This window comes from Bos grunniens, chromosome 13 (genome assembly GCF_055505025.1).
Source record: "Bos grunniens cultivar Pamir isolate PY7600 chromosome 13, Bosgru_T2T1.0, whole genome shotgun sequence".
Classification (NCBI taxonomy): domain Eukaryota; kingdom Metazoa; phylum Chordata; class Mammalia; order Artiodactyla; family Bovidae; genus Bos; species Bos grunniens.
In genome coordinates, this window is record NC_141177.1 from 10,729,498 (window position 1) to 10,751,850 (window position 22,353).

At 48.8% G+C, this 22,353-nt stretch overlaps 1 protein-coding gene across 5 annotated transcripts in view; it reads right to left on the reverse strand.

Moving 5' to 3' along the window:
* Positions 1-6,165: 6,165 nt before the first annotated feature.
* Positions 6,166-22,353, reverse strand: part of HNF4A (hepatocyte nuclear factor 4 alpha) — a 67,315-nt gene continuing 51,127 nt past the window's right edge. For 3 of the 5 annotated variants that reach the window (XM_086331690.1, XM_086331693.1, XM_086331692.1), the window contains exons 6-10: positions 18,799-18,886; positions 17,761-17,916; positions 14,702-14,938; positions 10,432-10,584; positions 6,166-9,364 (exon numbers count right to left, since the gene is read on the reverse strand). In XM_086331690.1, coding sequence (XP_086187816.1) covers positions 9,222-9,364; positions 10,432-10,584; positions 14,702-14,938; positions 17,761-17,916; positions 18,799-18,886 — 777 coding nt within the window. In that variant the 3' untranslated portion in view covers positions 6,166-9,221. The remainder of the gene's footprint in view (positions 9,365-10,431; positions 10,585-14,701; positions 14,939-17,760; positions 17,917-18,798; positions 18,887-22,353) is intronic. The other 2 variants (XM_086331691.1, XM_086331689.1) reach the window with 1 other exon arrangement.

The window sequence follows — 22,353 nt, forward strand, 5'->3', positions numbered from 1 at the left end:
CCTTAGAATTTCGCCTACCACACCAGCCTATCCAAGCTGTCATTGTGTCTCCCCTGAACCACCGCACAGAAGCACCACTGGGCTTTTCTGCTTCCATTCTTGTTCCTTGGAGGCTGTGCGCTACACAGTGAAGAGTGGTCTTTTAAAAACGTGAATCAGATCACATCACTTCCCTGTTGGAAAACGTCTGAGAGTTTTCATTCTCATGGCCCCACCTGGTCCTGCCCACCTCTCAGACTCCATTGCCTCCCACTCTGCTCCAGACACATGAACCACGGTGCTCAGCCCCTAAGATGCTCAGCTGGCTCCTGCTGCAGGGCTTTTACACTTGCGGCTACCTGGCGTTCCTTTCCCCCAGCCCCTCCTTAGCCTCCAGATCTCAGCCCAGATTCGCCTCTTTGGGGAGGTTCTCCCTGATCCCCTAAAGTGATGTCATCACATCCTAAGCACTTTCAATTGAACCCCTTTTATTTCCTGTTCACTCATTCACAATACCTTGTTTTACTTTCAAAGAACTTGACTGTTGGACCGTCTGACAGCTCTTGACTATTTCAAATTATCTTTTTAAAAGAGTACTGCATTTTTTTTAATTTAAAAAATGCAATTGCATTTTTGTATTTAAAAAAATTATTTATGTATTTGGCTGTTCTGGGTCTTAGTTGCAGCATATGAACTCTAAGTTGCAGTATGTGGGATATAGTTCCCTGACCAGGGATTGAACCTGGGCCCCCTGCATTGGAAGCACAGAGTCTTAGCCACAGGACCATGAGGGAAGTCCCTCAAATTACCTTTTTAAATGTATTCACTCAAGTATTGTCTGTCTGTTCCCTCTAGGAGCTAAACCTCATGAAGTCAGGGACTTTATCTGTCTTGCCCACCTGTGTACCTGGTGCCTAGACAGCGACCCAGCACATAATGGGCACTCACTACGTATTTGTTGAGTGAGTGAATGAATGACCATTTCTTTTGGATTGGTCCCTTCCTCTACATCTCTATTGCCTCCATATGGTACCAGCTTCACCGTCTCTTACCTGGTCCAGCACACGAGCATCTTCACTGGTCTTCCTGCTCACAGCTGCACCCCATCCAATCCATCTTTGACAAAGCTGCCAGAGTGATCCCTTAAAAAACACAGATCCGGCCACAACCTTCCCCCAGTCTATCTCCAGTGATTCTTCTATTTCCCCTAAATAAATTCCAGGTGCCCAGTGTTTGAGGCCCCCACCCCTGGCCCAGACCATCCAACATGGCATGCTTCCAGGTGTGGACTGAAGGCTTCAGTGGGCATGCTGAGTGGCTTCAGGGTTACACAGAGATGGCATTCAATGCCATTGCCACCAAAGCCTGTCTCTTTACAAGTCTTCCTCCCTTTCAAAAACTTTACAGAGAAAGTTTGGATAGCACATCTCTTTAGAAATTTGTCAATTTCCCATTTGAAGAGGAAAGTACAGAACTTCCCCTGGGTGATCCTCTCTGGCTCCACCTTAAAAATAAATCACTTATTTTTTGCTGTTATTTTGCAATCATCGTCATCTACATGGCAAAGTGATACTGGTTTTCCATTTACATCAGTGATCAATGTAAAGAGAATGCTTATGAGTTGACTGAAAGAAACACAGTGGGAATTCCCTGACAATCCAGTGGTTAGGACTCTGAGCTTTCACTGCCAAGGGCTGGGGTTCAATCCCTAGTCAGGGAAGTAGGATCCTCCAGGCTTCGCGGTGTGGCCAAAAAAATCATTAATTAAGTAAAATCAGACTACCTTATTTTAAAAAATAAAGAAAAATGGTAAGTAAGTAAGGTGCAGTGGTACTCGGGTGTGGAGGAGATGTGACGAGTACAGTGACTGCAGGTTGGGAAACACTGGTCTCCATCCTTCCTCCCATCCACCTGCTGCCTGCCATGACTCACTGCTCCATCTCCCTCCTTCTCCCTAAACACACACCCATCTTTTCTCTGCCTCACCCCTGCCTCTAAATCTTCCAGCAAATGAGACTTTCCCAGACTGCCGTCATCCCCCCATTCAAAGGACCACCCCCACTGCTGTCACTCTCTTTTGGCTCTTAATATTCAACTGCTTGTAATTTTTTTTTTTAATTGTTGATTGACTTTGCTGCACTGGGTCTTCTTTGCCGTGCACGCGCTTTCTCTAGTGCAGTGAGAGGGCGCTACTCTTCGTTGCGGTGCTCAGGCTTTAGGCGCATGGGCTCGGTAGTTGCGGTGTATGGTAAGTGTGCTCTGTTGCATGCTGGGTCTTCCCACATCAGGGATGGAACCCGTGTCCCCTGTGTTGGCAGGTGGATTCTTAACCACTGGACCACCCGGGTCCCTGCTTAAAGTCCCTGCTTGTAATTTTCCCTTCTATAAGAAAAAATTGTAAACTAAGAGGGAGGTACCTCATGGTTCTACCCCTCCGTAAACCCCAGGATGCTTTGGCACAAGGCTCCGCCCCTCAGTATTTGTCAAATAATGAACTTTTATCCGTTCGCACTGCTTCTGTGGTCAGCATACAGTGACTGACTCATCCTCCCAGGTCCCATCATGGTGGCTCCTGGGGTCAGACAATGGACGTTTGAATCTCGGCTGTTGGGCCAGCTCTGAACCGTGGACAAATGCCATCCTCATTTGTAAAATAGAACAATAGGAACACCTGACTCAGGGTGTTGTCATGGGGATGAACATATGCCCAACAATGTTTGGCAGACAGGAAGTGGTCAATAAATGTGGGTCTTGAAACAGGATGTGGTTGTAGCTTCTCCATCATTAGATGGTGGCAGAGAATCCTGTAAGACAGGTCTCTTGGGTCTTGCCTTGGAATTTACAGATGACGCACTGATCCAAGAAACGTAGGACAAAGGTGATCTGGGTTCCACAGAAGAGGAAGTAGGGTGGTCCCACCAGTTTGGGGTGATTGCATGGACATTCCTTTGGATGGTCACACAACCCATCACCCAGAGTCCCTCCCACTTCTTCCCGTTTATTGAGGGGTTCCATCTGGGATAAAGAGATCAAAGCACCCAGTGTCATGGCTGGTGAAGGAGCCTCTGTAGTGGGTAGGTGAATTCCCAATTCTTGGGGGCCCACGTGGGTTGGTTGAAGAAGGCTGGGTTTGAGTCCTGGCTCAACTGCTCCCTGGCTTTGTGCCTGGGACAAGTTCCTTCACCTCTCTGAACCTCGGTTTCATCATGTCTAAAATGGTGATCATGGGATGTGGTGTTTGCCACTCAAGCTGATGTTGTTTTGCAACGAAAATGGAAACCAAGCTTGCGACTCTGGCTGCCCAGGTGGAGATTTGAGATTAACGAGGGCAAAGGGCTGATGAGGTTGGAGGAGCCAAGGCCAGAGGAATTTATGGCAGCCCAGGGTTTATGGTTTTGATATGGATTTATTAAGCACGCTCTAGGACTGCAATAGCCTGCTCTGTCCCCCACCCCCGCGTCCATGCTGGCAGCAGCATGGACGAGGTTTCTGATGCAACATTAGAGAGATTACTTCCTGGTGCTCGTAAGTAGAGGAAAGGCCCAGGGGACAGTAGGAGTGGCCCTGGGGATCAGGCTGCAGCGAAAGTGTGCTTTTGAGGCTGGAGAACTCAGTGGTTAGCTTCTCACTAGACAGGAGCTGAGTGAAGAGCCTACACTCACAAAGCCCCTCCTGAGCGGGCACTCTGTACACCTTATATACATGGCAGCTGTCATAGCTGTTGTGATCTCATTCAGTTCAATCCTGACAACACCCCTGGAGGATCATTTCCATTTTAGAGATGAGGCTCAGAGAGGAGTGACCTGAAAGTCAATCACCGAGATATGTGACTCCCAGCTCAGAGCTTTGGTCCCCTCCCTTTGTAAAACAGAAAGGGTCACCCTGCTCTACCGTCACCCTTGACCACACCTAGGCATCCACTGCCCAGCCATAAGCAAGCCTCCATCCCACCATCACCAAATGCTGTGTTGTGCTGGTGAATGGTGAACAATTGGCCAGCCAGGAAACACCTTGAAATGCAGTGTTTGCCATTTTTTGTGGTGTAAATGCTTCCACCATTGCTATCCGTGTAGCATCGCCTATCACAGAACTGGAAAGAGCAACTAAAAAATCAAATCTCTCAGGCCAGCTCCAGCACACCCCTGAGCAAAAGCAAGGTTGTGGTGGCCGAGGTACAAGCCCAGCCTCCTGGGTTATCCGGGGAACAAGGTGGGTGCAGACCTGGCTGGGAATTCAAAATTTTATATTGGAGTACAGTTGATTGACAATGTTGTCTTAGTCTCAGGTGTACAGCAAAGTGATTGAGTTAAACATATACCTATTCTTTTTGAAGTTCTTTTCCCATTTAGGTCCCAAAGAAAGGCAATGCCAAAGAATGCTCAAACTACCGTACAATTGCACTCATCTCACACGCTAGTAAAATAATGCTCAAAATTCTCCAAGCCAGGCTTCAATAGTATGTGAATACCAGATGTTCAAGCTGGGTTTAGAAAAGGCAGAGGAACCAGAGATCAAATTGCCAACACCCACTGATCATGGAAAAAGCAAGAGAGTTCCAGAAAAACATCTATTTCTGCTTTATTGACTATGCCAAAGCCTGTGACTGTGAGGATCACAATAAACTGTGGAAAACTCTGAAAGAGATGAGAATACCAGACCACCTGACCTGCCTCTTGAGAAATCTGTATGCAGTTCAGGAAGCAACAGTTAGAACTGGACATGGAACAACAGACTGGTTCCAAATAGGAAAAGGAGTACATCAAGGCTGTATATTGTCACCCTGCTTATCTAACTTATATGCAGAGTACATCATGAGAAATGCTGGGCTGGAAGAAGCACAAGCTGGAATCAAGATTGCCCGGAGAAATATCAATAACCTCAGATATGCAGATCACACAGCCCTTATGGCAGAAAGGGAAGAAGAACTAAAGAGCCTCTTGATGAAAGTGAAAGAAGAGAGTGAAAAAGTTGGCTAAAGCTCAACATTCAGAAACCTAAGACAATGGCATCCAGTCCCATCACTTCATGGCAAATAGATAGGGAAACAGTGGAAACAGTGGCAGACTTTATTTTTTGGACTCCAAAATCACTGCAGATGGTGACTGCAGCCATGAAATTAAAAGACCCTTACTCCTTGGAAGAAAAGTTATGACCAACCTAGATAGCATATTAAAAAGCAGAGACATTACTTTGCCAACAAAGGTCCATCTAGTCAAGGCTATGGTTTTTCCAGTAGTCATGTATGGATGTGAGAGTTGGACTGTGAAGAAGGCTGAGTGCCGAAGAATTGATGCTTTTGAACTATGGTGTTGGAGAAGACTCTTAAGAGTCCCTTGGACTGCAAGGAGATCCAACCAGTCCATTCTAAAGATCAGCCTTGGGTGTTCTTTGGAAGGAATGATGCTAAAGCTGAAACTCCAGTACTTTGGCCACCTGATGCGAAGAGTTGACTCATTGGAAAAGACTCTGATGCTGGGAGGGATTGGGGGCAGGAGGAGAAGGGGACGACATAGGATGAGATGGTTGGATGGCATCACCAACTCAATGGAAATGAGTTTGAGTAAACGCTGAGAGTTGGACAGGGAGGCCTGGTGTGCTGCAGTCCATGGGGTTGCAAAGAGTTGGACATGACTGAGCGACTGAACTGAACTGAATTTCCCGTTTAAGCTATTACAGAATATCGAGTTGCATTCCCTGTGCTATATGGTAGGACCTTCTTGATTATCTCTTTTAAATACATTTATTCTTTTTTGAAAACAATGCTTACTTTTATGAGATTTCCTATGCCTGCTTGTTCCTCGTTGCTGGCAGGTTGACCCAGGTCCCTGGCAGTGACCCAGAACAGGGCTCCATCTCAGACCCTGATGGTCAGTGACAGACCCTGGAAACTTCTTGCCATTCTTCTTGCCATCACCTCCTCTCTTATCCCTCCCCTACTCTCTACATACTGAGCAGTTGGAATCAAGACACTAGATTTCAACTCCCACCTCTCAAGGAAAATTGCTTTTCCTGAGCCTCATTTACCTCATTGATAAAGCAAGAGGTAATCATGTCTACCTTGCTTACCTTGAGAAGATGAAAAAACCGTAACAGATATGAAAGCATTCTGCATATAGAAAAGAACTATCTGAATATTCTCATTCTTATTTCTAACACCTGAAAGGAAGAAGACACTCATCCAAGGACTTAGAAAACATAGGTGCCATTTATTTCTTTTTATAAACTTTTGTTAAAACGCACAAGAGTAAGTAATCTTTTTTGCTTCTTTGCCCCGTTGGGTGGCAGTGACAGGGGCTCTGGGGACAGCACAGGACCCGATGACATCCGCCATGGGAAGATGTTGATGAGTCTGGCGGGACGCCAGCCCACTTTCAGAACTGCTCAGTGTGAATTTCTAACTTCATCACAATCAAGGCAAATCATGGAGCAATTTGGCAAAAGTAATTGGCTTGGTCATCACAAGAAATCGAGGAGCATCCACTTCCAAGGCTCTGCTCCCGTTTGTCCACCCTCAGAAGAGCCGTGTGGGTTCCGGAAGCTACTGAGAGCCGCCCAGAGAAGAGGTTGTCTCAGTGGAGGAATTACAGGGCCCGTGCTTGCCCTCCAACCCTCTTCGAGTCCATGAGATCGTATGTTTTAGGATCACGACTCAGGTAGTGAAAATAAAGATTTTTCCAACGTGGTGGCTTCAGTTTAAAGTCTTTTAGAAAAGTAAATTCTCTTTGTGTTTCCTGTGTGGCAATAAAATTATTAAAGTGGCATGGATTTCTCCTCCAGGGAGGTTGATTTGGGGCCAATAATTGGCCCCTGGCCCAGAAGATTGGCTACCGTTAAAAATCACAGCTACCCCACCCCACCCTACGGGAACTTCTTATCTCAGCTTTGTTCCCATGGCAGAAGTCTGGGCAATAGTGAGGCAGGGTGAGGGGGTTGGGGTGGCAAAGAGGGGATGACAATGATCAGAAATGATCCCAGCTTCCCCACCTTGCCCCAGACCCATCTGAGCACTCTGGCTGGGGTTTTTGGGGGAACGCCCCAGGAATGAGGGGTGGCTGAGGGAGGCTGGGCTGCCCTGAGCAAGGAACAACCTTTCCTGGGACTGAGGACTTGGCTTGGTGGAAGGGGAAACCCCAGCTCTGACAGCACTGCAGATGTGGTGATTGTTCTCGGACATCCCGTCCCAATACCCTTCCTGCCTCTCTCACAAAAAGCAGTCCCTAATGATAGAATTTGGGGGGCACTGGGGTGCTGTCTGCATCCACTCAGAAACCTGGGTGGGGGGTAGGTAGTCAGTCTGACTGTTCACTCTCCTCCCTAAGCTCCAGTTCCAGGACACATCCCTTTAATTCCCACTAGGCAGTGGCACTTTCCAGAATTTTCACAAAGCCTCTAAAATTCTGCATGGATGAGTACTGGCTGTTCGATTCTGGGGTTTAATGGTTTCAGAAGGTACCCTGAGTGATGCTCCACAGAGTGGGTCTCAAACCCAGTTCTTCTTACCTCTCCCCCACCCCCACTCACACCATCCCATTTCTGGAATGCCAGGTCACATTGGTCCATCTCACAATGGACTGCTGAATGCCCCTTCCCCACACTTAGGGACTGAAGAGACAGAAAAGGAGTCCAGGAACCATGACTTCTCCATGTTTATCAGCAAACAGGATTCTGGACCCAAAGTGGACTTTAATGCAGCCTCAGGCCAATCTTAGTCCTGGGAGTGGGCAGGTCTTCTGGGGAGAATGAGGCTTCCAAGGCTGCTGAAGCAGGCAGGAAGGTCCTCAACTCAATCCCAGTAAGGACAGAAGGGGCCTTTTCAGAGATGTTCAACCACTGAGGCTAAGTGTGCCTGAGCCTGGCAGATCTGGGATCAAGTCTGGGTCACTTACTAGCTGTGTGAGTTCCAGAAAAATGATTTAACCACTGAGATCTCAATTCCTTCTTCAGTAACGATTTCTGGGTAATAAAGAGGATTAAAGGAGATGGGGCAGGTCAAGTGCCTTAAGACAGCACCGGGAGGAAGCACTCGAGACAGGCCTGGTGGGATAATTCCTCCTCCCTGCCACTCTCCCCTGAGGTTCACCCATCTGTCTTTTCCATCCCCAGCTTCATCTCCCTCACCTGAATGACACGGTGAGGCCCCATCTGACCTTCCTGCTCTCTCCCAAACTTCTGATCTCTGGAGGACTGTGATCTTCCAGTTTCTGAAAGCTCGGCTCCCTGCACATCCCTCTCCAGCTACTCACAGCCTGGGGACCCAAGTCGCCATGCCTCCGTCTGGCATTCAAGATCCCCAGGCTGTCCGGTGCACCCCCTCTCCCCCAGAGAGCCCCATCTTTCATCACCTCCTTCCATGGCCTCCTTCTGACCTCCCTGCTTGGTCCAGGTTGTCTGCTCTTAGAATGTTCTGGCTCACCTGTTCCACCAGCCAGAATCCAGCCCTTCCTTAAAGGCCTAATGGATGGTCTGCCCCTTCCTGCCTTCTCTGACCCCTCCCGCCTCCCCCTCGGTCCTGGCTGCAGTGTCCACCCTGGATTGTTCTTTCATGTTCAGCAGCCTACAGGGACCATCACTCTGACCCGAAGGACCCTCCCAAGTCCCAGAAGAAGGGAAGAGCCAGGGGTTAGAGGAAAAACGGCATCCACCTGCTCGAGAGTCTCCCACGCTGCACCGAGCTCCAGTCAGTGCTTTTCAAACGCTCCCGGGATGACTGGGGGTGTTGTTTGCACGTCGTCCTCAGCCTCTGGAGAGGTGGCTTTGGAGAAACGAGGATGACTAAGGAAGGGGGACAGTGGTGGCTGCGGCAGCAGAACAGGGATGTGGGAGGAGCCACCATGTGACCCAGCCCAGAAGGGCTCTGTGTCCAACATTACACCAATCTGAGCAGGGAGGGAGCCGTGCTTCAGCAAGGTCTCGTGTCGTCTCCAGGTGGCAGCCATTTGGGGGTGAAGAAGTGAGGCGAAGGATGAGGGGAAGGCAGTGGTTTCAGCAGGAGAAAAGCTGTCCAAGCAGCAGAGGATTTTCCAGCTGGGGTCTCCCCAAGTCACAGCCCCATTATCCAGAGCAAATGGTGAAGGGGGGCAGTGAGATGCAACCCACAGCCCGAGTTCAAGGGCCCTCGCCCTTCCCATCACTGCTCTGGGACTGGCCCGTGGTCACAGCTTGCTTCACTGTGACCAAGTGACCATCAGGGGCTCTCGGAGGGGGCTGGGGGATCAGCAGAGCCCCCGCCCCGCATTGACTTGCTAGATGACTTCCTGCTTGGTGATGGTCGGCTGCGGGATGGCGGAGGGGGGCTTGACGATGGTGGCAATAGCTCCGGGCAGAAGCTTGTAGGGCTCGGACCCTGAACCACCAGGCGGTGAAGGCTGTGGAGTCTCAGGGGTGGCTGGAGGGGCAAAGAGACAGACAAGGGTTGCTCAGAATTCCAGCCCTTTGTGGGTGCGGGTCAATGAAGAGCACTAGGGAAGTCCTCCCCACTCTCTGACACTTAAATTTCCTCTTCTACAAAATGAGAGAATTAGACTAGATTATCTCTAAGGACTGCTACAGCCCAAACCTTCTGAGCCCCATATCACTAAGTCTAAGTTCCATCAGGTCTGGAAGGCTATAGCTGGGTGAGGTTCTGCAGTTAGAACCTTTTGCCCACGTCCCTACAACCCCCATCTCCTCCACCCTTTGATACAGAGTTGGATGCTTCTCCCAAACTGGGGTCCAGGTCTCCCTAAGGACCGTGGGACATGTGACAGGATCAAGCTTTCTTGGAGAAAAGGAAGAGCAGTAGATGAGACCCAAGGGGCTGGCTAACTGGCTCAAAAAATACTCTCCGTTTGATAGTTAGGTAGATGAGTAGCAGAAACTGATGGCCCCACCCCCATGACAAGTTCAGAATGTAATTTTGACTATGACCCTCTTGGCCAACTTTATTCAAAGGCCAACTTTCCCAAAGAACAATCTCAATGAAATGCGATCTCATTTTAGCGGACCCTCTCATCCCAATGATAATCTTCCTCTTTGAAGGACCCTGCCCGATGACAAACTCTCTCTTGTGAGACTTCACCTCAGAGGACAGTCTAGCCCAGTGGAAGCCTTCACCCAGTGAAGAGTCTCACCTAGTCGTCTAGTGGACAGTCTTACCCAACTGGGAAGTCTAACTTCAGTGAACAATTTTACCTAGTGGACAACATCACCTAATGAAATCCTCACCGCAGTGGACATCCTCAACCAATCTACCCAGTGGATCGCCTCATCTAAGGATGGCTTCATTCAGTGGAAGCTGTCAATCACCTCATTGAATAAGCAGCCTTAACAAATGGACAGTCTCACCCCTCATTCCCTACCCTGGAGCACAGAGAGCTCTTTTACCCGATTTCCCATCTTCTAGACCCAACCTTCTCCACATTCCCTCTCAGGACCCAACCTCACCCCTTCCAGGGGAGAGCCCAAGTTGCCCACCTGCCTGCCCCCTGGGCCGGGGCCACTCACACATCTGTCCGTTGCTGAGGTGAGCAGGCATCGTGTTGGCAACAATGACGTTGGTGCCCATGTGCTCTGGCATCAGGTGAGGGTGCAGGGGGTGGTGGGCATGAGGTGCTTCACTGGAGGACCCTGCAGGCAGAAGGTGCTCAGTGAGGATGCAGAGTCTGGGATAAAGGCCATGGGTCTTGAGGCACCACCGTCCTCAAGGGTGGCCGTCAACCTGCTCATCCAATCTTCACGACACCTATTGGGCTCCTATTTGTGGGTTAGTAAACTGGGGCTTTCCTGGGTGGCGAAGTGGTAAAGAATCTGCCTGTCAATGCAGGAGACACAAGAGATGCAGGTTTGATCCCTAGGTTGGAAAGATCCCCTGGAGTAGGACAGGAAACCCACTCCAGTATTCTTGCCTGGGAAATCCCATGGACAGAGGAGCCTGGTGGGCTACAGTCTGTGGGGTTACTAAGAGTCAGACATGACGGAACATGCCCCCACACAAACTGAGGTTTCCATTCCTATTCACAGGCTTCATGAAGGTATTAAGAGGACTCACAAACCAAGAGGACAAAAGTAATCTGAAAGGAACAAAGGGTATATTAGGAAGCTGTGAGATCAGTTAGATATTGCAACGAGCGGTGTATCGATTGCATGTTAATATAATGGATCCAATCAATGTCTCTCAAAACTCCTTGATATGCGAGTCCTTAACCTTTTGGTCCCAACTCACCTTTCAGCCTCATCCCCCACATCTGAAGCCCAACTTGCCTATTTATAGCATCTCCACATCCTTTGGACTGACCTAGCTCTGTGTTTTGCTCCTGTGTCGCTAAAGATGCCTTCTACCCCACTTCCTCCACCCCCACCAATATCCCCAAGTCCAAATTCCAACTCATACGTTCCCTCCTTTGGAAAGCCTCTCCTGATTCTGCCTACTTCAGTAGAAAGTAACTTCTCCTTCCTTGGAATTCACATAGTCACTTATCTGTAACCAATCTTTGGGGAACAATCACTTCTGTCTATGAACATTACAATTACAGGTGTAACTTTCTTCTCTCTTTGAGATCCTAGCAAAGTGTTTGGAACACAGCAACTGCCTCAAGAAAATGTGTCAAGAGAATGACAGTACCATATATATAGCATATGGTCTAGTAATAGGCTATGGCACTAATACAACAACGATGGAATTTTAGGGCTTGAAAGGGGTCTTTAAAATACACTGTTGCAGGGGCTTCCCTGGTGGTCTAGTGGTTAAGAATCTGCCTTGCAATGCAGGGGACTTGGGTTCAATCCCCGGTCAGGGAACTAAGATCCCACTTTGTGTTGCTGTTGTGCTCATTCATGTCCGACTCTTTGCCATGCCATGGACTGTAGCCCGCCAGGCTCCTCTGTCTGGGGGATTCTCCAGGCAAGAATACTTGAGTGGGTTGCCATTTCCTTCTCTGGGGATCTTCCCAACTCAGGGATCAAACCTGCATCTCCTGAGGCTCCTGCACTGGCAGGTGGATTCTTTACCACCGAGCCACCTGGGAAGTGCAAATAAGTCCATACACCACCACGAGAGAGCCCAAGTGCCAAAACAAAAGATCCCACAAGATGCAACAGAAATCCTGCATACTGCAACTAAGACCTGATGCAGCCAAATAGATAAATAGAGAAAAAAGTTTAAAAGTACATCTGTTTCAGTGATAGCTATCGACATACTATGTGCCAGGTACCGTTTTACAGCGTTTTCCAGGTTTGACATAATTTAACCTTCACAACAGCCCTAAAGGCCGGGTATCATTATTAACCTCATTCTACAGATGAGATGACAAGGCCCAAAGAGCTTAATTATTTTACTCAAAGTTTATCCGGCAATAGCACACAGGCTCCTTGCTGATCCTAGCCTCAGTGACACCTGATTCACGGTGACCCTGCATTCACAGGGTCAAAATGAGAAAAAAGTGAGTTACCATGTAACAGTGGTTCTCAGCTAGGGATGATTTTGGCCCCTCGGGGGACCTTTGACAATATCTGAGTATCTGTCACCACTGAAGGAGTGTTACTGGCGTACCACGGGTAGAGGCCAGTCATGTGCCCAAAGAAGATACAGAAGAGCCCCCTCAGCAAAGAATGATTCAGACCCAAGAATCCACTGAGGTTGAGAAAGCTTGCCCTTGGTCAGCACCAGTGATCATGTCACCTCCAAAGTCTCACGTTCAAGCATCTTTATTTAGACCCTGCCTCCTATCATTCCGGCTCGCTTCCTCTAGCACCATCCCTGCAAAAATTCTTCAGCCCCATTGAGGCTGTCATTTCACTGGCCCCCACTTTTCACTGCCTGTCACCTGTCTTCATCCCTCTTAGTCCAGCCAGGATTCCACGGCACATCATCACAATCACTGCCCTGCGATCAGCCTTGGCTCTCTCCCAGCTCCCTTCTGAGCAAAACATTCTCCCAAGGCAGCTGACTCTTGCTGTCTCTACTTCTCCACCTTCCAGCTCACTCAGTCTGCAACATCCTCCCCTGGTTTCCTTTCCCATTGACACTGCTTTCAACACAATCGCCAAGAGCCTCCTTCCCCCTCCTGTGGAATTTAACACCATTCAATGCTCTGTCCCCACTAAAACACACTCTGCTCTTGGCTTCTGGGACTTCCCTTGGCTCTTCTCTTATCCTCTTGGCTAGACCTTCCTCCATCTCCTTCTCTGGCATCTGGTTTCTGGGACACCACTAAGCTGCCTCTTATCCCCAACTTTGGGCTTGTTTGGGGAACGGACTCAAATATCCATCTGCCTCCTGGATAACTCAACGTGACTATTTAACAATCATTTCACGCTTCACTAAATTCTACAATGGATCTTCACCCCCCACCCCCACCCTCAGTCTCAAATTGTTTTTTTTTTTCCCCCAGTCCTCCCCGTCTCAATAAATTACTCCACCACCATTCCTGTTCCTCAAAGCAAACATGCAGGTTTCATCCTTGACTCTTACCCTTCCCCTTATTGCCCCTGTCTGATCAATCAGCAAATTCTGTGAGTTCTTCCTCCAAATAGATGTTCAAGTGCATCTGTGTTGATCAATTTCCAGTCATGTCTTGGTTCAAGCCTCCCTGTCCTTCTCCTGATTGACGACAGTGATATTTCTCAGGGGTTTCCAGTCTCCATTTTCCCTCTGATGTTCAGTTTCTATCCACAATTGGGATAGTTTGTTGAAAACATTAGTCTGATTTTCCACTTTTCTTTTAAGAGTTGCGACGAAAATACAATGCAAACCTCTAACCACAGCCTCTAAGACTATATTTATGATTTGGTTTCTTCCCAATCTCTATCTTCGTTTCATACAGTTCCTCTCGCCTCACAATCTTATCTTTCTCCAACACACAACCCTCTGCTGCTTCGGGGCCTTTTGCAGTAGGTTACTTGTGCTTGGAGTGTTTCTTGTTTGGCTTTTAAATGTTATCTTTCCTTCCATCAGATCTGTGGCATAAGAGCCACCACTTTAGAGAGGTCTTCCTTGACCAGCCTATCTAAAGAGGCCCCCTTTCAGTTATACTGTATTGTATTACTTGGTTATTTCAAAATTTATAGTTGCCCTCTTTATTATATACTCAGTTATCATCTGTTCCCCCGAGTGTTAATATACACCAGCATGCGCACACACACACACACTCATATATACACTCATACACAACCTCTGGGAGAACTGACTCTTGTTCTCTGCTGAACCTCCAGCACTTAGAACGGCGACTGGAACATGGTAACTTCTCAGCACCTGAATTAACAGGCCATTGTCCCCATTTTCCTGATGAGTAAACTGAGACTCTGGTAGATAAAAGGATTTGCCCAAAGCTACAGAGCAAGGAAGTCATGGAGCTGAGCGGTGAGCTCAGGTCTACATGAGGCTTGTCTCTTAGAGAGGCTACCTCTCCCAGCCCCGCCCACTGGCTCAGATGGTAAAGAATCCACCTGCAGTATAGGAGACCTGGGTTCAATCCTTGGGTTGGGAAGATCACCTGGAGGAGGGCATGGCAACCCACTCCAGTATTCTTGTCTAGAGAATCCCATGGACAGAGGAGCCTAGTGGGCTACAGTACATGGGGTCACAAAGAGTCTGACACAATCGAGCAACTAACACTTTCACTTTTTCACAGAGTGAGGAAGTGATGGAGCTGAGAGGTGAAGGCAGCTCTGCATAAGTGAGGCTGGTCTCGGAGAAGCGGCCTCCAGCCCCGCCCACCTCTCAGCCCCTCCCAGGCTGGACACTAACCTCCCAGCAGCATCTCCTGCAGCAGGTTGTCGATCTTGGCCATGCCGAAGAGCTTGATGAACTGGATCTGCTCGATCATCTGCCAGGTGATGCTCTGCAGGGTGGGCAGCAGCAGCAGCAGCTCGCCGAAGCGGCCACGCGAGTCGTACTGGCGGTCGTTGATGTAGTCTTCCAGGCTCACCTGCACCTGGGAACGCAGCCTCTTGATCTTGCCCGGGTCACTCAGCCCCTTGGCATCTGCAATGGGAGGGATTGTGCCAGGGAGGCAGAGGGCCAACCCGGAGCGTCTGGGGAGGTGGGACCCAATGTCCCCTTACTCCAGGGGCTCCGATGGGAGACCTAGTGGCCCGAGGGCACCTAGGGAATCCTAGCAGTGCTGCGGCAAGACTTCAGGAACACTCCCAAGAGGGTACCTTGTAACCTTCTCATCTTACAGATGGGGAAACCAAGGCACACAAAAAGGAAAGGACTTGGCCCAGGCCACAGAACCACTTGTTGGCAGATCCATGATGTGGAATTAGGGCTCCTGACTCCCGGTTAAGGCCCCACTGGCAGTCCAGTGGTCAAGACTCCACCTTCCAATGCAGGGGATGCTGGTTCAATCCCTGGTCGGGGAATTAAGATTCCACATGTCTCACAATTCAGCCAAAAAGAAAAAAAAAAAGCCCCACAATCCAGGCCTCAGCACTTGCTTCTTCTGGTGCCTCATCAGTCTCCCCACTTGCCTGCTCCCTGGCCTGTGTGGTCTTGGGGTCTCAGCTTAGATCACACTTCCTCTGGGAAGCCTTCTCCATTCCATCCTACCAGCTCTGCACTCTGAGTGTTCATGGTGTCCCCAAACTTCTGTGGCTCTTTTGTCACTACTGGGCACACAGGATGGAATGTCTCTTCCACTAGCCTGTGATCTCTGTACAGGCGTACACACATCTTTTAAACCCACCACCCAGCACCATGCATTGTCAATATTTGTTGAACAGATAACTAGATGAAGGGATGGGTACATGGATGGAAGGGTGAATGAATGAAAAAAACAAAAAGCAATGGATACATTTTAGATTCTTAACCAGGAAAGTGATCGAAGTGGTTATTCAATAGTTAATCTCCACCTTCATGGAAGACATCTATTGTATCTTTTATGGATAAAGTAAGCAGCTGGAAGAGAATTTCAGCCACATTTCCAATGCAGGGCTGTCTCTCTCCTGGGCCACATTTGTGCATTCTATCATTCAGTCAATAAACATTTATTGAGCACCACCCATATGCCCGGCCCTGACCTAGGTCACCAGCCCCTCCAGACCAGGCTGCTGACCCTGACTCTGAATCAGTAATCCTGCACATTTTAATGAGCAGTTACTATCATCCAGGCCCATGCTAAGCACCACAGGTACACAGCCTAGGCCAGGCTCTGGAGGAAACTGGAACTAGAAATCTTATCCCCTCAAGAAACCAGGAATAGTATGTGATAGGTAGGAACATGGGCTTGAGAGCTAAAGAGTCTGAAGTTCAAATCCAAGCTCTGCCATTTCCTAGTTATGTGACCTGGGCAAGTCTATCAATTTTCCTGTGACTCAATTTTCTTATCTGTAAAATGGAGATAATAGCAATTCCTATCTCATAGATACCATGTGGCAAGTAACAAGTGAGATCAATAAGAGCCTTAGTGAGTGCTCCATACACAGTGTTCATTTCTGCTTCCTCGCTATGCTTACTAGACTCAATCTTCACTCAGAGAGGGCTTGGCACTAAGGACAGTGCCTGGCACGAGGTAGGACCTCGCCAACATGGAAGGACAGAAGGAAGCAAGGAAGCTTTGGAGCCCAGGTGCCCATCTTGACATCAGGAGAGGAAAACAGGTTTTACACAAAATCACAACTACAAAAATGTTGTACAGGACTTCCTTGGTGGCCTAGTGGTGGGGACTTCCTCTTTCAAGGCAGGGGGTGTGGGTTTGATCTCTGGTCTGGGAGTAAGATCCCACATGCCTCCCAGCCAAAATACCAAAACAGAGAACAGAAGCAATATTGTAACGAATTCAATAAAGACTTTATAAATGGTCCACATTGAAAAAAACCTTCAAAAAAAAAAAAAAGACGTTGTGTGAAAATGGAATTGGAGACTTAGTAGATGGAAGAGGGAGAATGCAAATACATTCTCTTTATTCTGCTAATGAAAGGTTAAGAGATACTGCCGACAAGTGATGGAACAAAAAAATATAAGCATAGGCGCAGAACATTATAGAGGCAATCAGTAGAGACACTGAAATAGTAAGAAAAATGTATTAGGACAATGGGAGAGAAAAAATGGAGTGATGGGGAAAAATACAATTCTCAACTATCATAGGAGGAAAAAATATGTTCTAAAATGGATAAATCAAGAAGTAGAAGGGTTAGCATTTTATTTAGAGCTGGAGAGGTGGCAATAAAAAGAAACAGTACAAAGAATCAGAAATGGTTCCTCCTGGAGAGTAGGCTTTGGACAGGAAAAGTAGAGTGGGGAGGACTATTTCCATTTTAAGTATGTGCAGATATTATTTTGATAAAAAAAATTTTGAGGGAAAGAAAAGGAGGATGGGAGGAGGTAAGGAACAGAAAGCAGAGAGGAAGGGAAAGAAAGGTAAAAGTGAAGTCGCTCAGTTGTGTCCGACTCTTTGCGACCCCATGGACTGTAGGCCACCAGGCTCCTCCGTCCATGGGATTTCCCAGGCAAGTATACTGGAGTGGGTTGCCATTTCCTTCTCCAGGGGATCTTCCAGACCCAGGGATCGAACCCGGGTCTCCTGCATTGCAGGCAGAGGCTTTAATCTCTGAGCCACCCAGGAAGCCCAAGAAAGGTAAGACGGGAAAGAAAAAAACCAAGCCTCTGGAGTCAGTGTGCCCCGTCGTCACATCAGTCATTTGAGCCTTGATTTTCCTCATCTGTTAAATGGAGCTGATAAAGATGTCCTCTCCTGATTGTTGTACTAGAGAGGTGGGGTGGTAAGCGTGGGGTTCATAGCCCAGTGGGAGTAGTCCGACAGAGGGTCTGGAGCATCAGGGGAGTGTGGGAGGCGTGGGCTGTACCTGGGTCAAAGAAGATGATGGCTTTGAGGCAGGCATACTCGTTGTCGTCAATCTGCAGCTCTTGAAAGGGCAGCACCAACTCATCAAGGATGCGCACGGACACTCGACTCATCTCTGCCAGCTCCGGGCAGTGCCGAGGGACGATGTAGTCATTGCCTGGACGGGTTAGGAAGGAGAGGGGATGGGAAGCCACCGGGGTGTACCTCTCTCCTCTAGCTTTTGCTGTTTGCAGTTATAATGCAGCAGCTGCTCACGGAAGGAGGGGCTGGTGGGGACTGTCACACCCATCTTACAGATGAGGAAGCCAAGGCCCAGATTAAAGGAATGAGTGACTTGCAGGCATTGGAGTGGGCCCAGAGCCTGACTTCTTAGGACCCCTTTCATATCACCCAAGCTCCATTCTTCAGTGGCGACAACAGACCACAAGACTGATGACAATCAAGGGCTGCTTGGGAGGCATAAAAGCACCAAGCATAAGGGCTCAGGTTCTGGAATTAGACCACCTGGACTGAATCTTGCTTTTTCCATTGATTAGCCAGATCTATCTGGATAAATTACTTTCTGTGCCTCAGTTTTCCATCAGTAAAATGGGAATAAAATTATAGTGCTTATCTCATTGGGTTGTCGTACTAGAGGGGTTGGTATTTGTAAAGTAGTCAGACTAGGGCCCACGGTGTGCCCTATGTAAGAAGTTAGAGTAATAAACAAACATGTTATGACGGCATAGGTGACACAGACTGGGGGTTTGTGCCATTCCTGACTGCCTTTTGCTCCCTCTCCAGAAAGTACATCTGAATGCACAGGTTACCCCAGGGCTAAGCCTGACTGTGCTGTAACATGAATGCTGGGGAATTTAATTCCTCGAGTCCACATTTCCCTGCATCTGAATCCGGTATCCAGTTGAGAATACTGAGGACAGGACCATTCTGATCTGCCTCCCTCACTCTGCACACCACCAGGGAAATCTCCCATGCCCAGGTGCGCTCCACGCTCGGCATGCCTCCTGCAGAGCCCTGGCTGGGCAGACAGCATCCTCACCTAGAAGCAGAACATCCTTGAACACCATGGAGCGCTTGGTGGCTCCGAGAAGCAGGTGCTCGCCGGCGTGGGCTCTGAGTAGGGCCACCTGGAAGAGAGAGGGGACGGCGTCCGGTGTCCACATGCCTGGGAAGGCATCTACACCCGTGGGGAGGCTGCTCCCCGCCAACTCAATGACCCTGAGCAAGTCAGCATTAGTGTTCTGCTTGCCTTTACCTGCCTGAATGATAAGATGGGCATCAGAAAATGGCTGCCTTCCTCTCATAACTGATAAAACTAGAAACTGGCAAAAGCTTCAGCTGACCGCTGAAAGGGGAGACAACCTGTGCTCGAGCCGGGACACCAAATGCCAACTCTGCCCTTGAACTGCTGCGTTCGGGGTAAGCTGCTTCTCCCCTCTGGGCCTCGTCTGTGTGTCTGTGTGCCTGGTAAAACTGTAACACCACTCTGTGTGTGTGTTAGCAGAGACTTAAAGGCTTTCATCAGACTCTCAAGAGGGTCTACAAACCCAAAAAGTTATAAAACTTTTAGAGCTTTTTTGGGGGTTCTGAATTCCTACTCATGGATCAGCTATGTAACACGATGAAGGGTGTTTTGTAAAACACAGATTCTTGGGCCTTACTACCCGAGGCACTGATTCTCTTTGTCTGGGGTGGGCCCAAGGGATCTGAGATTAACAAGCTCCTCAGTTGATTTTGATGCATGGTTGTCTTTGGGAAATCACTGCTCCAAAAGATCTCTAGAGCATCCACCCACTTGAAGCTGGAAGATTCTAGATACTGTTGTAAGAATCTGGACATGGATGCTGGTTTCTGAGGCAAAGCGTGTGAGCAATGGTCCTTGGCCAGGGATCCGCTTGACCGACCCCTTCCCTGCAGAGAGGACAGAGAGGCCTTGGAAGACTGAAGTCTGAGTCTGAAGTCTGGCAGGTGGGAGCCCTGCCAGCCCACAGGAGGGCATTGCCTGCCTTTTCAGAACCACCTGCTTCAGTGCTTGCATGAGGATCAAGGATGGGGCTGGTCAAATGGTCGTAGGCTAGTAGCCTCAAGGATCCTATCTGCAAGGCAGGGTTAGGGAGCTTGGAAATCCTTTAGCAGACTAAACTAGGAAGCAAAAATGCTTTTATTCATTAATTCATTGGACTGCTCATTCTTGAAGTCATCAGATGTTAGTGCCTACTAAGTGCCAGACATCACCTTGCCAATGAAAATCTGTACGGTCAAAGCTATGGTTTTTCCAGTAGTCATGTACGGATGTGAGAGTTGGACCATAAAGAAGGTTGAGCACTGAAGAATTGATGCTTTCGAACTGTGGTGTTGGAGAAGACTCTTGAGAGTCCCTTGGACAGCAAGGACATCAAACCAGTCCATCCTAAAGGAGATCAGTCCTGAATATTCATTGGAAGGACTAACACTGAAGCTGAAGCTTCAATACTTTGGCCACCTGATGAGAAGAACCAACTCATTGGAAAAGACCCTGATGCTGGGGATGCTGGGGAAGATTGAGGGCAGGAAAAGAAGCGGGTGACAGAGGATCAGATAGTTGGATGGCATCACTGACTCAATGGACATGAGTTTGAGCAAACTCCAGGAGTCAGCAAAGGACAGGGAAGCCTGGTGTGCTGAAGTCCACGGGGTCTCACACCAGACTGGGACACGACTGAGAGACTGAATGAAAACCACAAGTGCCAGACGCTTGTTTGGGAAAAGAAGGGAGGGAGGAGGAGGAGGAGAAGGAAGGAAGGAAGGAAAGAGGAAGGGAGGGAGAAAGAAAGAAGAAATGGACCAATGGACGGAAGGAGGGAAGAAGAAAGGAAGAGGAGGCTCATGTGATGAAGAGCAACGGGGTAAATCATAGAAGGCCTTGCTAAGCGCGTGAGGTAGTTCTAAGGTATGGAGGACACCTGGCACATAGAGGCATTCCATAAATATTTGTTTGGATGAAAGATGAAGGGACAGGTGAATGGATGAGCCACTCTACTTAACATCCTTCCAGATTGAGCCTCTGTGGCAGCCATATCCTTACCATGTCTGTGAACCCCCAAGGTGAAGCCTGGTGAGGATGACAGGAAAAGAGGGGGAATGGCAAGCAGCCTTGGAGGAGGGCAAGAACTCCCTTTCCATGAGCAGGACAAAGGAGCCCAAAGCCTGCTGATTATCAAGCACTTCCTACACGCCAGGCACCATGCAGGACTTTCGTCACTTACTCCAGTGTCTTTGAGATCGAGAGACAGAAGACCTAGAGTTGAATCCTGTGGCTGTCTTGCTCTGTGACCTTGGGCAAATCGCTCTTTCCCTTCAAGCCTCCATCCCCTTATCCAATGCTATCCAGCCTTCTAGGTTTCAGTGGGTCAATGCCCCAAACAAACCAAGAAGCAAACACACTTGGTTCCTGGGGCAATGTTGACAGACAACATCCCCCAGTTCTCCCCGCTGTGCCCCACCCATCACAGGCAGGATAAGCTCCTTATACACTATGAATGGGGAGCTGGGAACCCTCTTGGCCCTGGGTCCAGCCCCCTAACATGGCTGTTCTGGGGGTGGGCAGGTGGTGGGTGGCGATGTTAATGATTATGCTATGTTACTGGCCACCCATCACTGCTCTCTGAGAATGCTCTGAGCCCCAGCCATGGAGGTTTTGGGTGGGAAATGGAGGTTAACAATTGCTTAGCTTGGGGGGGGGAATCTTGTTGTCCTGCTGAGCCCCTGGGAAGGAACAGGAGGGATTAAACATTAATGGAGCCTCTCCAGCAGAGGGGACGGAGGCCAGAACACGAGGAACAGGGAAGAAGGCCAGGGCAGCCTGGCCAAGATCCCTGCCTTGTCATCCCTCCCGAAGCAGTGAGGAATCCGTGTGAGAGGGCATCCGATCTGGCCTCTGTGTGAGGGTGAGGACCAGCCAAGCCAGGGTTTTCACAGCCTGTTTCACCACGGGATGCAAACGCATTCCAGGAGCGCCTGGGCCCCAGAGAACTTTTAGAAGCCCTGGGCTTCCCAAGGTTCAACAGCTGCCTTGCCTGAGGACTTCTGAGAAACTTTAAGAGACCGAGACATGTTGCCAATCTTCCGTGCAGAATTGCAAAACAGAGAAGCAAATGTACCAGGAGCCGGTATCTGGAACACTGTCCATTGGTGCCGCCCCACTTCCATCCGAGCTGAGTCGATGACCCAGTTCAGCCCCTCTTTCCCAAACAAAAAAATGTCTGCAGAGGCCTCAGGGCCTCCTGAGCAGGTACTCAGGAACTCGACTGTCCTCAGCACCCCATCCCTCAGCCCCACTAAGACATTTTTGGTATTCCAAAGAAGGTAGTTTGGGAAATAAAATTGCTGAATGAAAATCCATCTTGGTGGGATACAAGGAAGAAACTGACATTTAGGGAGGCCAGGACTGTGTGGGTGTCCCATTACACCACTGACACTTTTCAAATGGTAATGTTCTCCATCCTCCCAACAGCTTTCTGAAGGGGATATTACAATTCATACTTTACAGATGAGCAAACAGAGGCTTAGGGAGAGGAAGTAATTTGTCCAAGATCACAGACAGAACCTTTCTTAG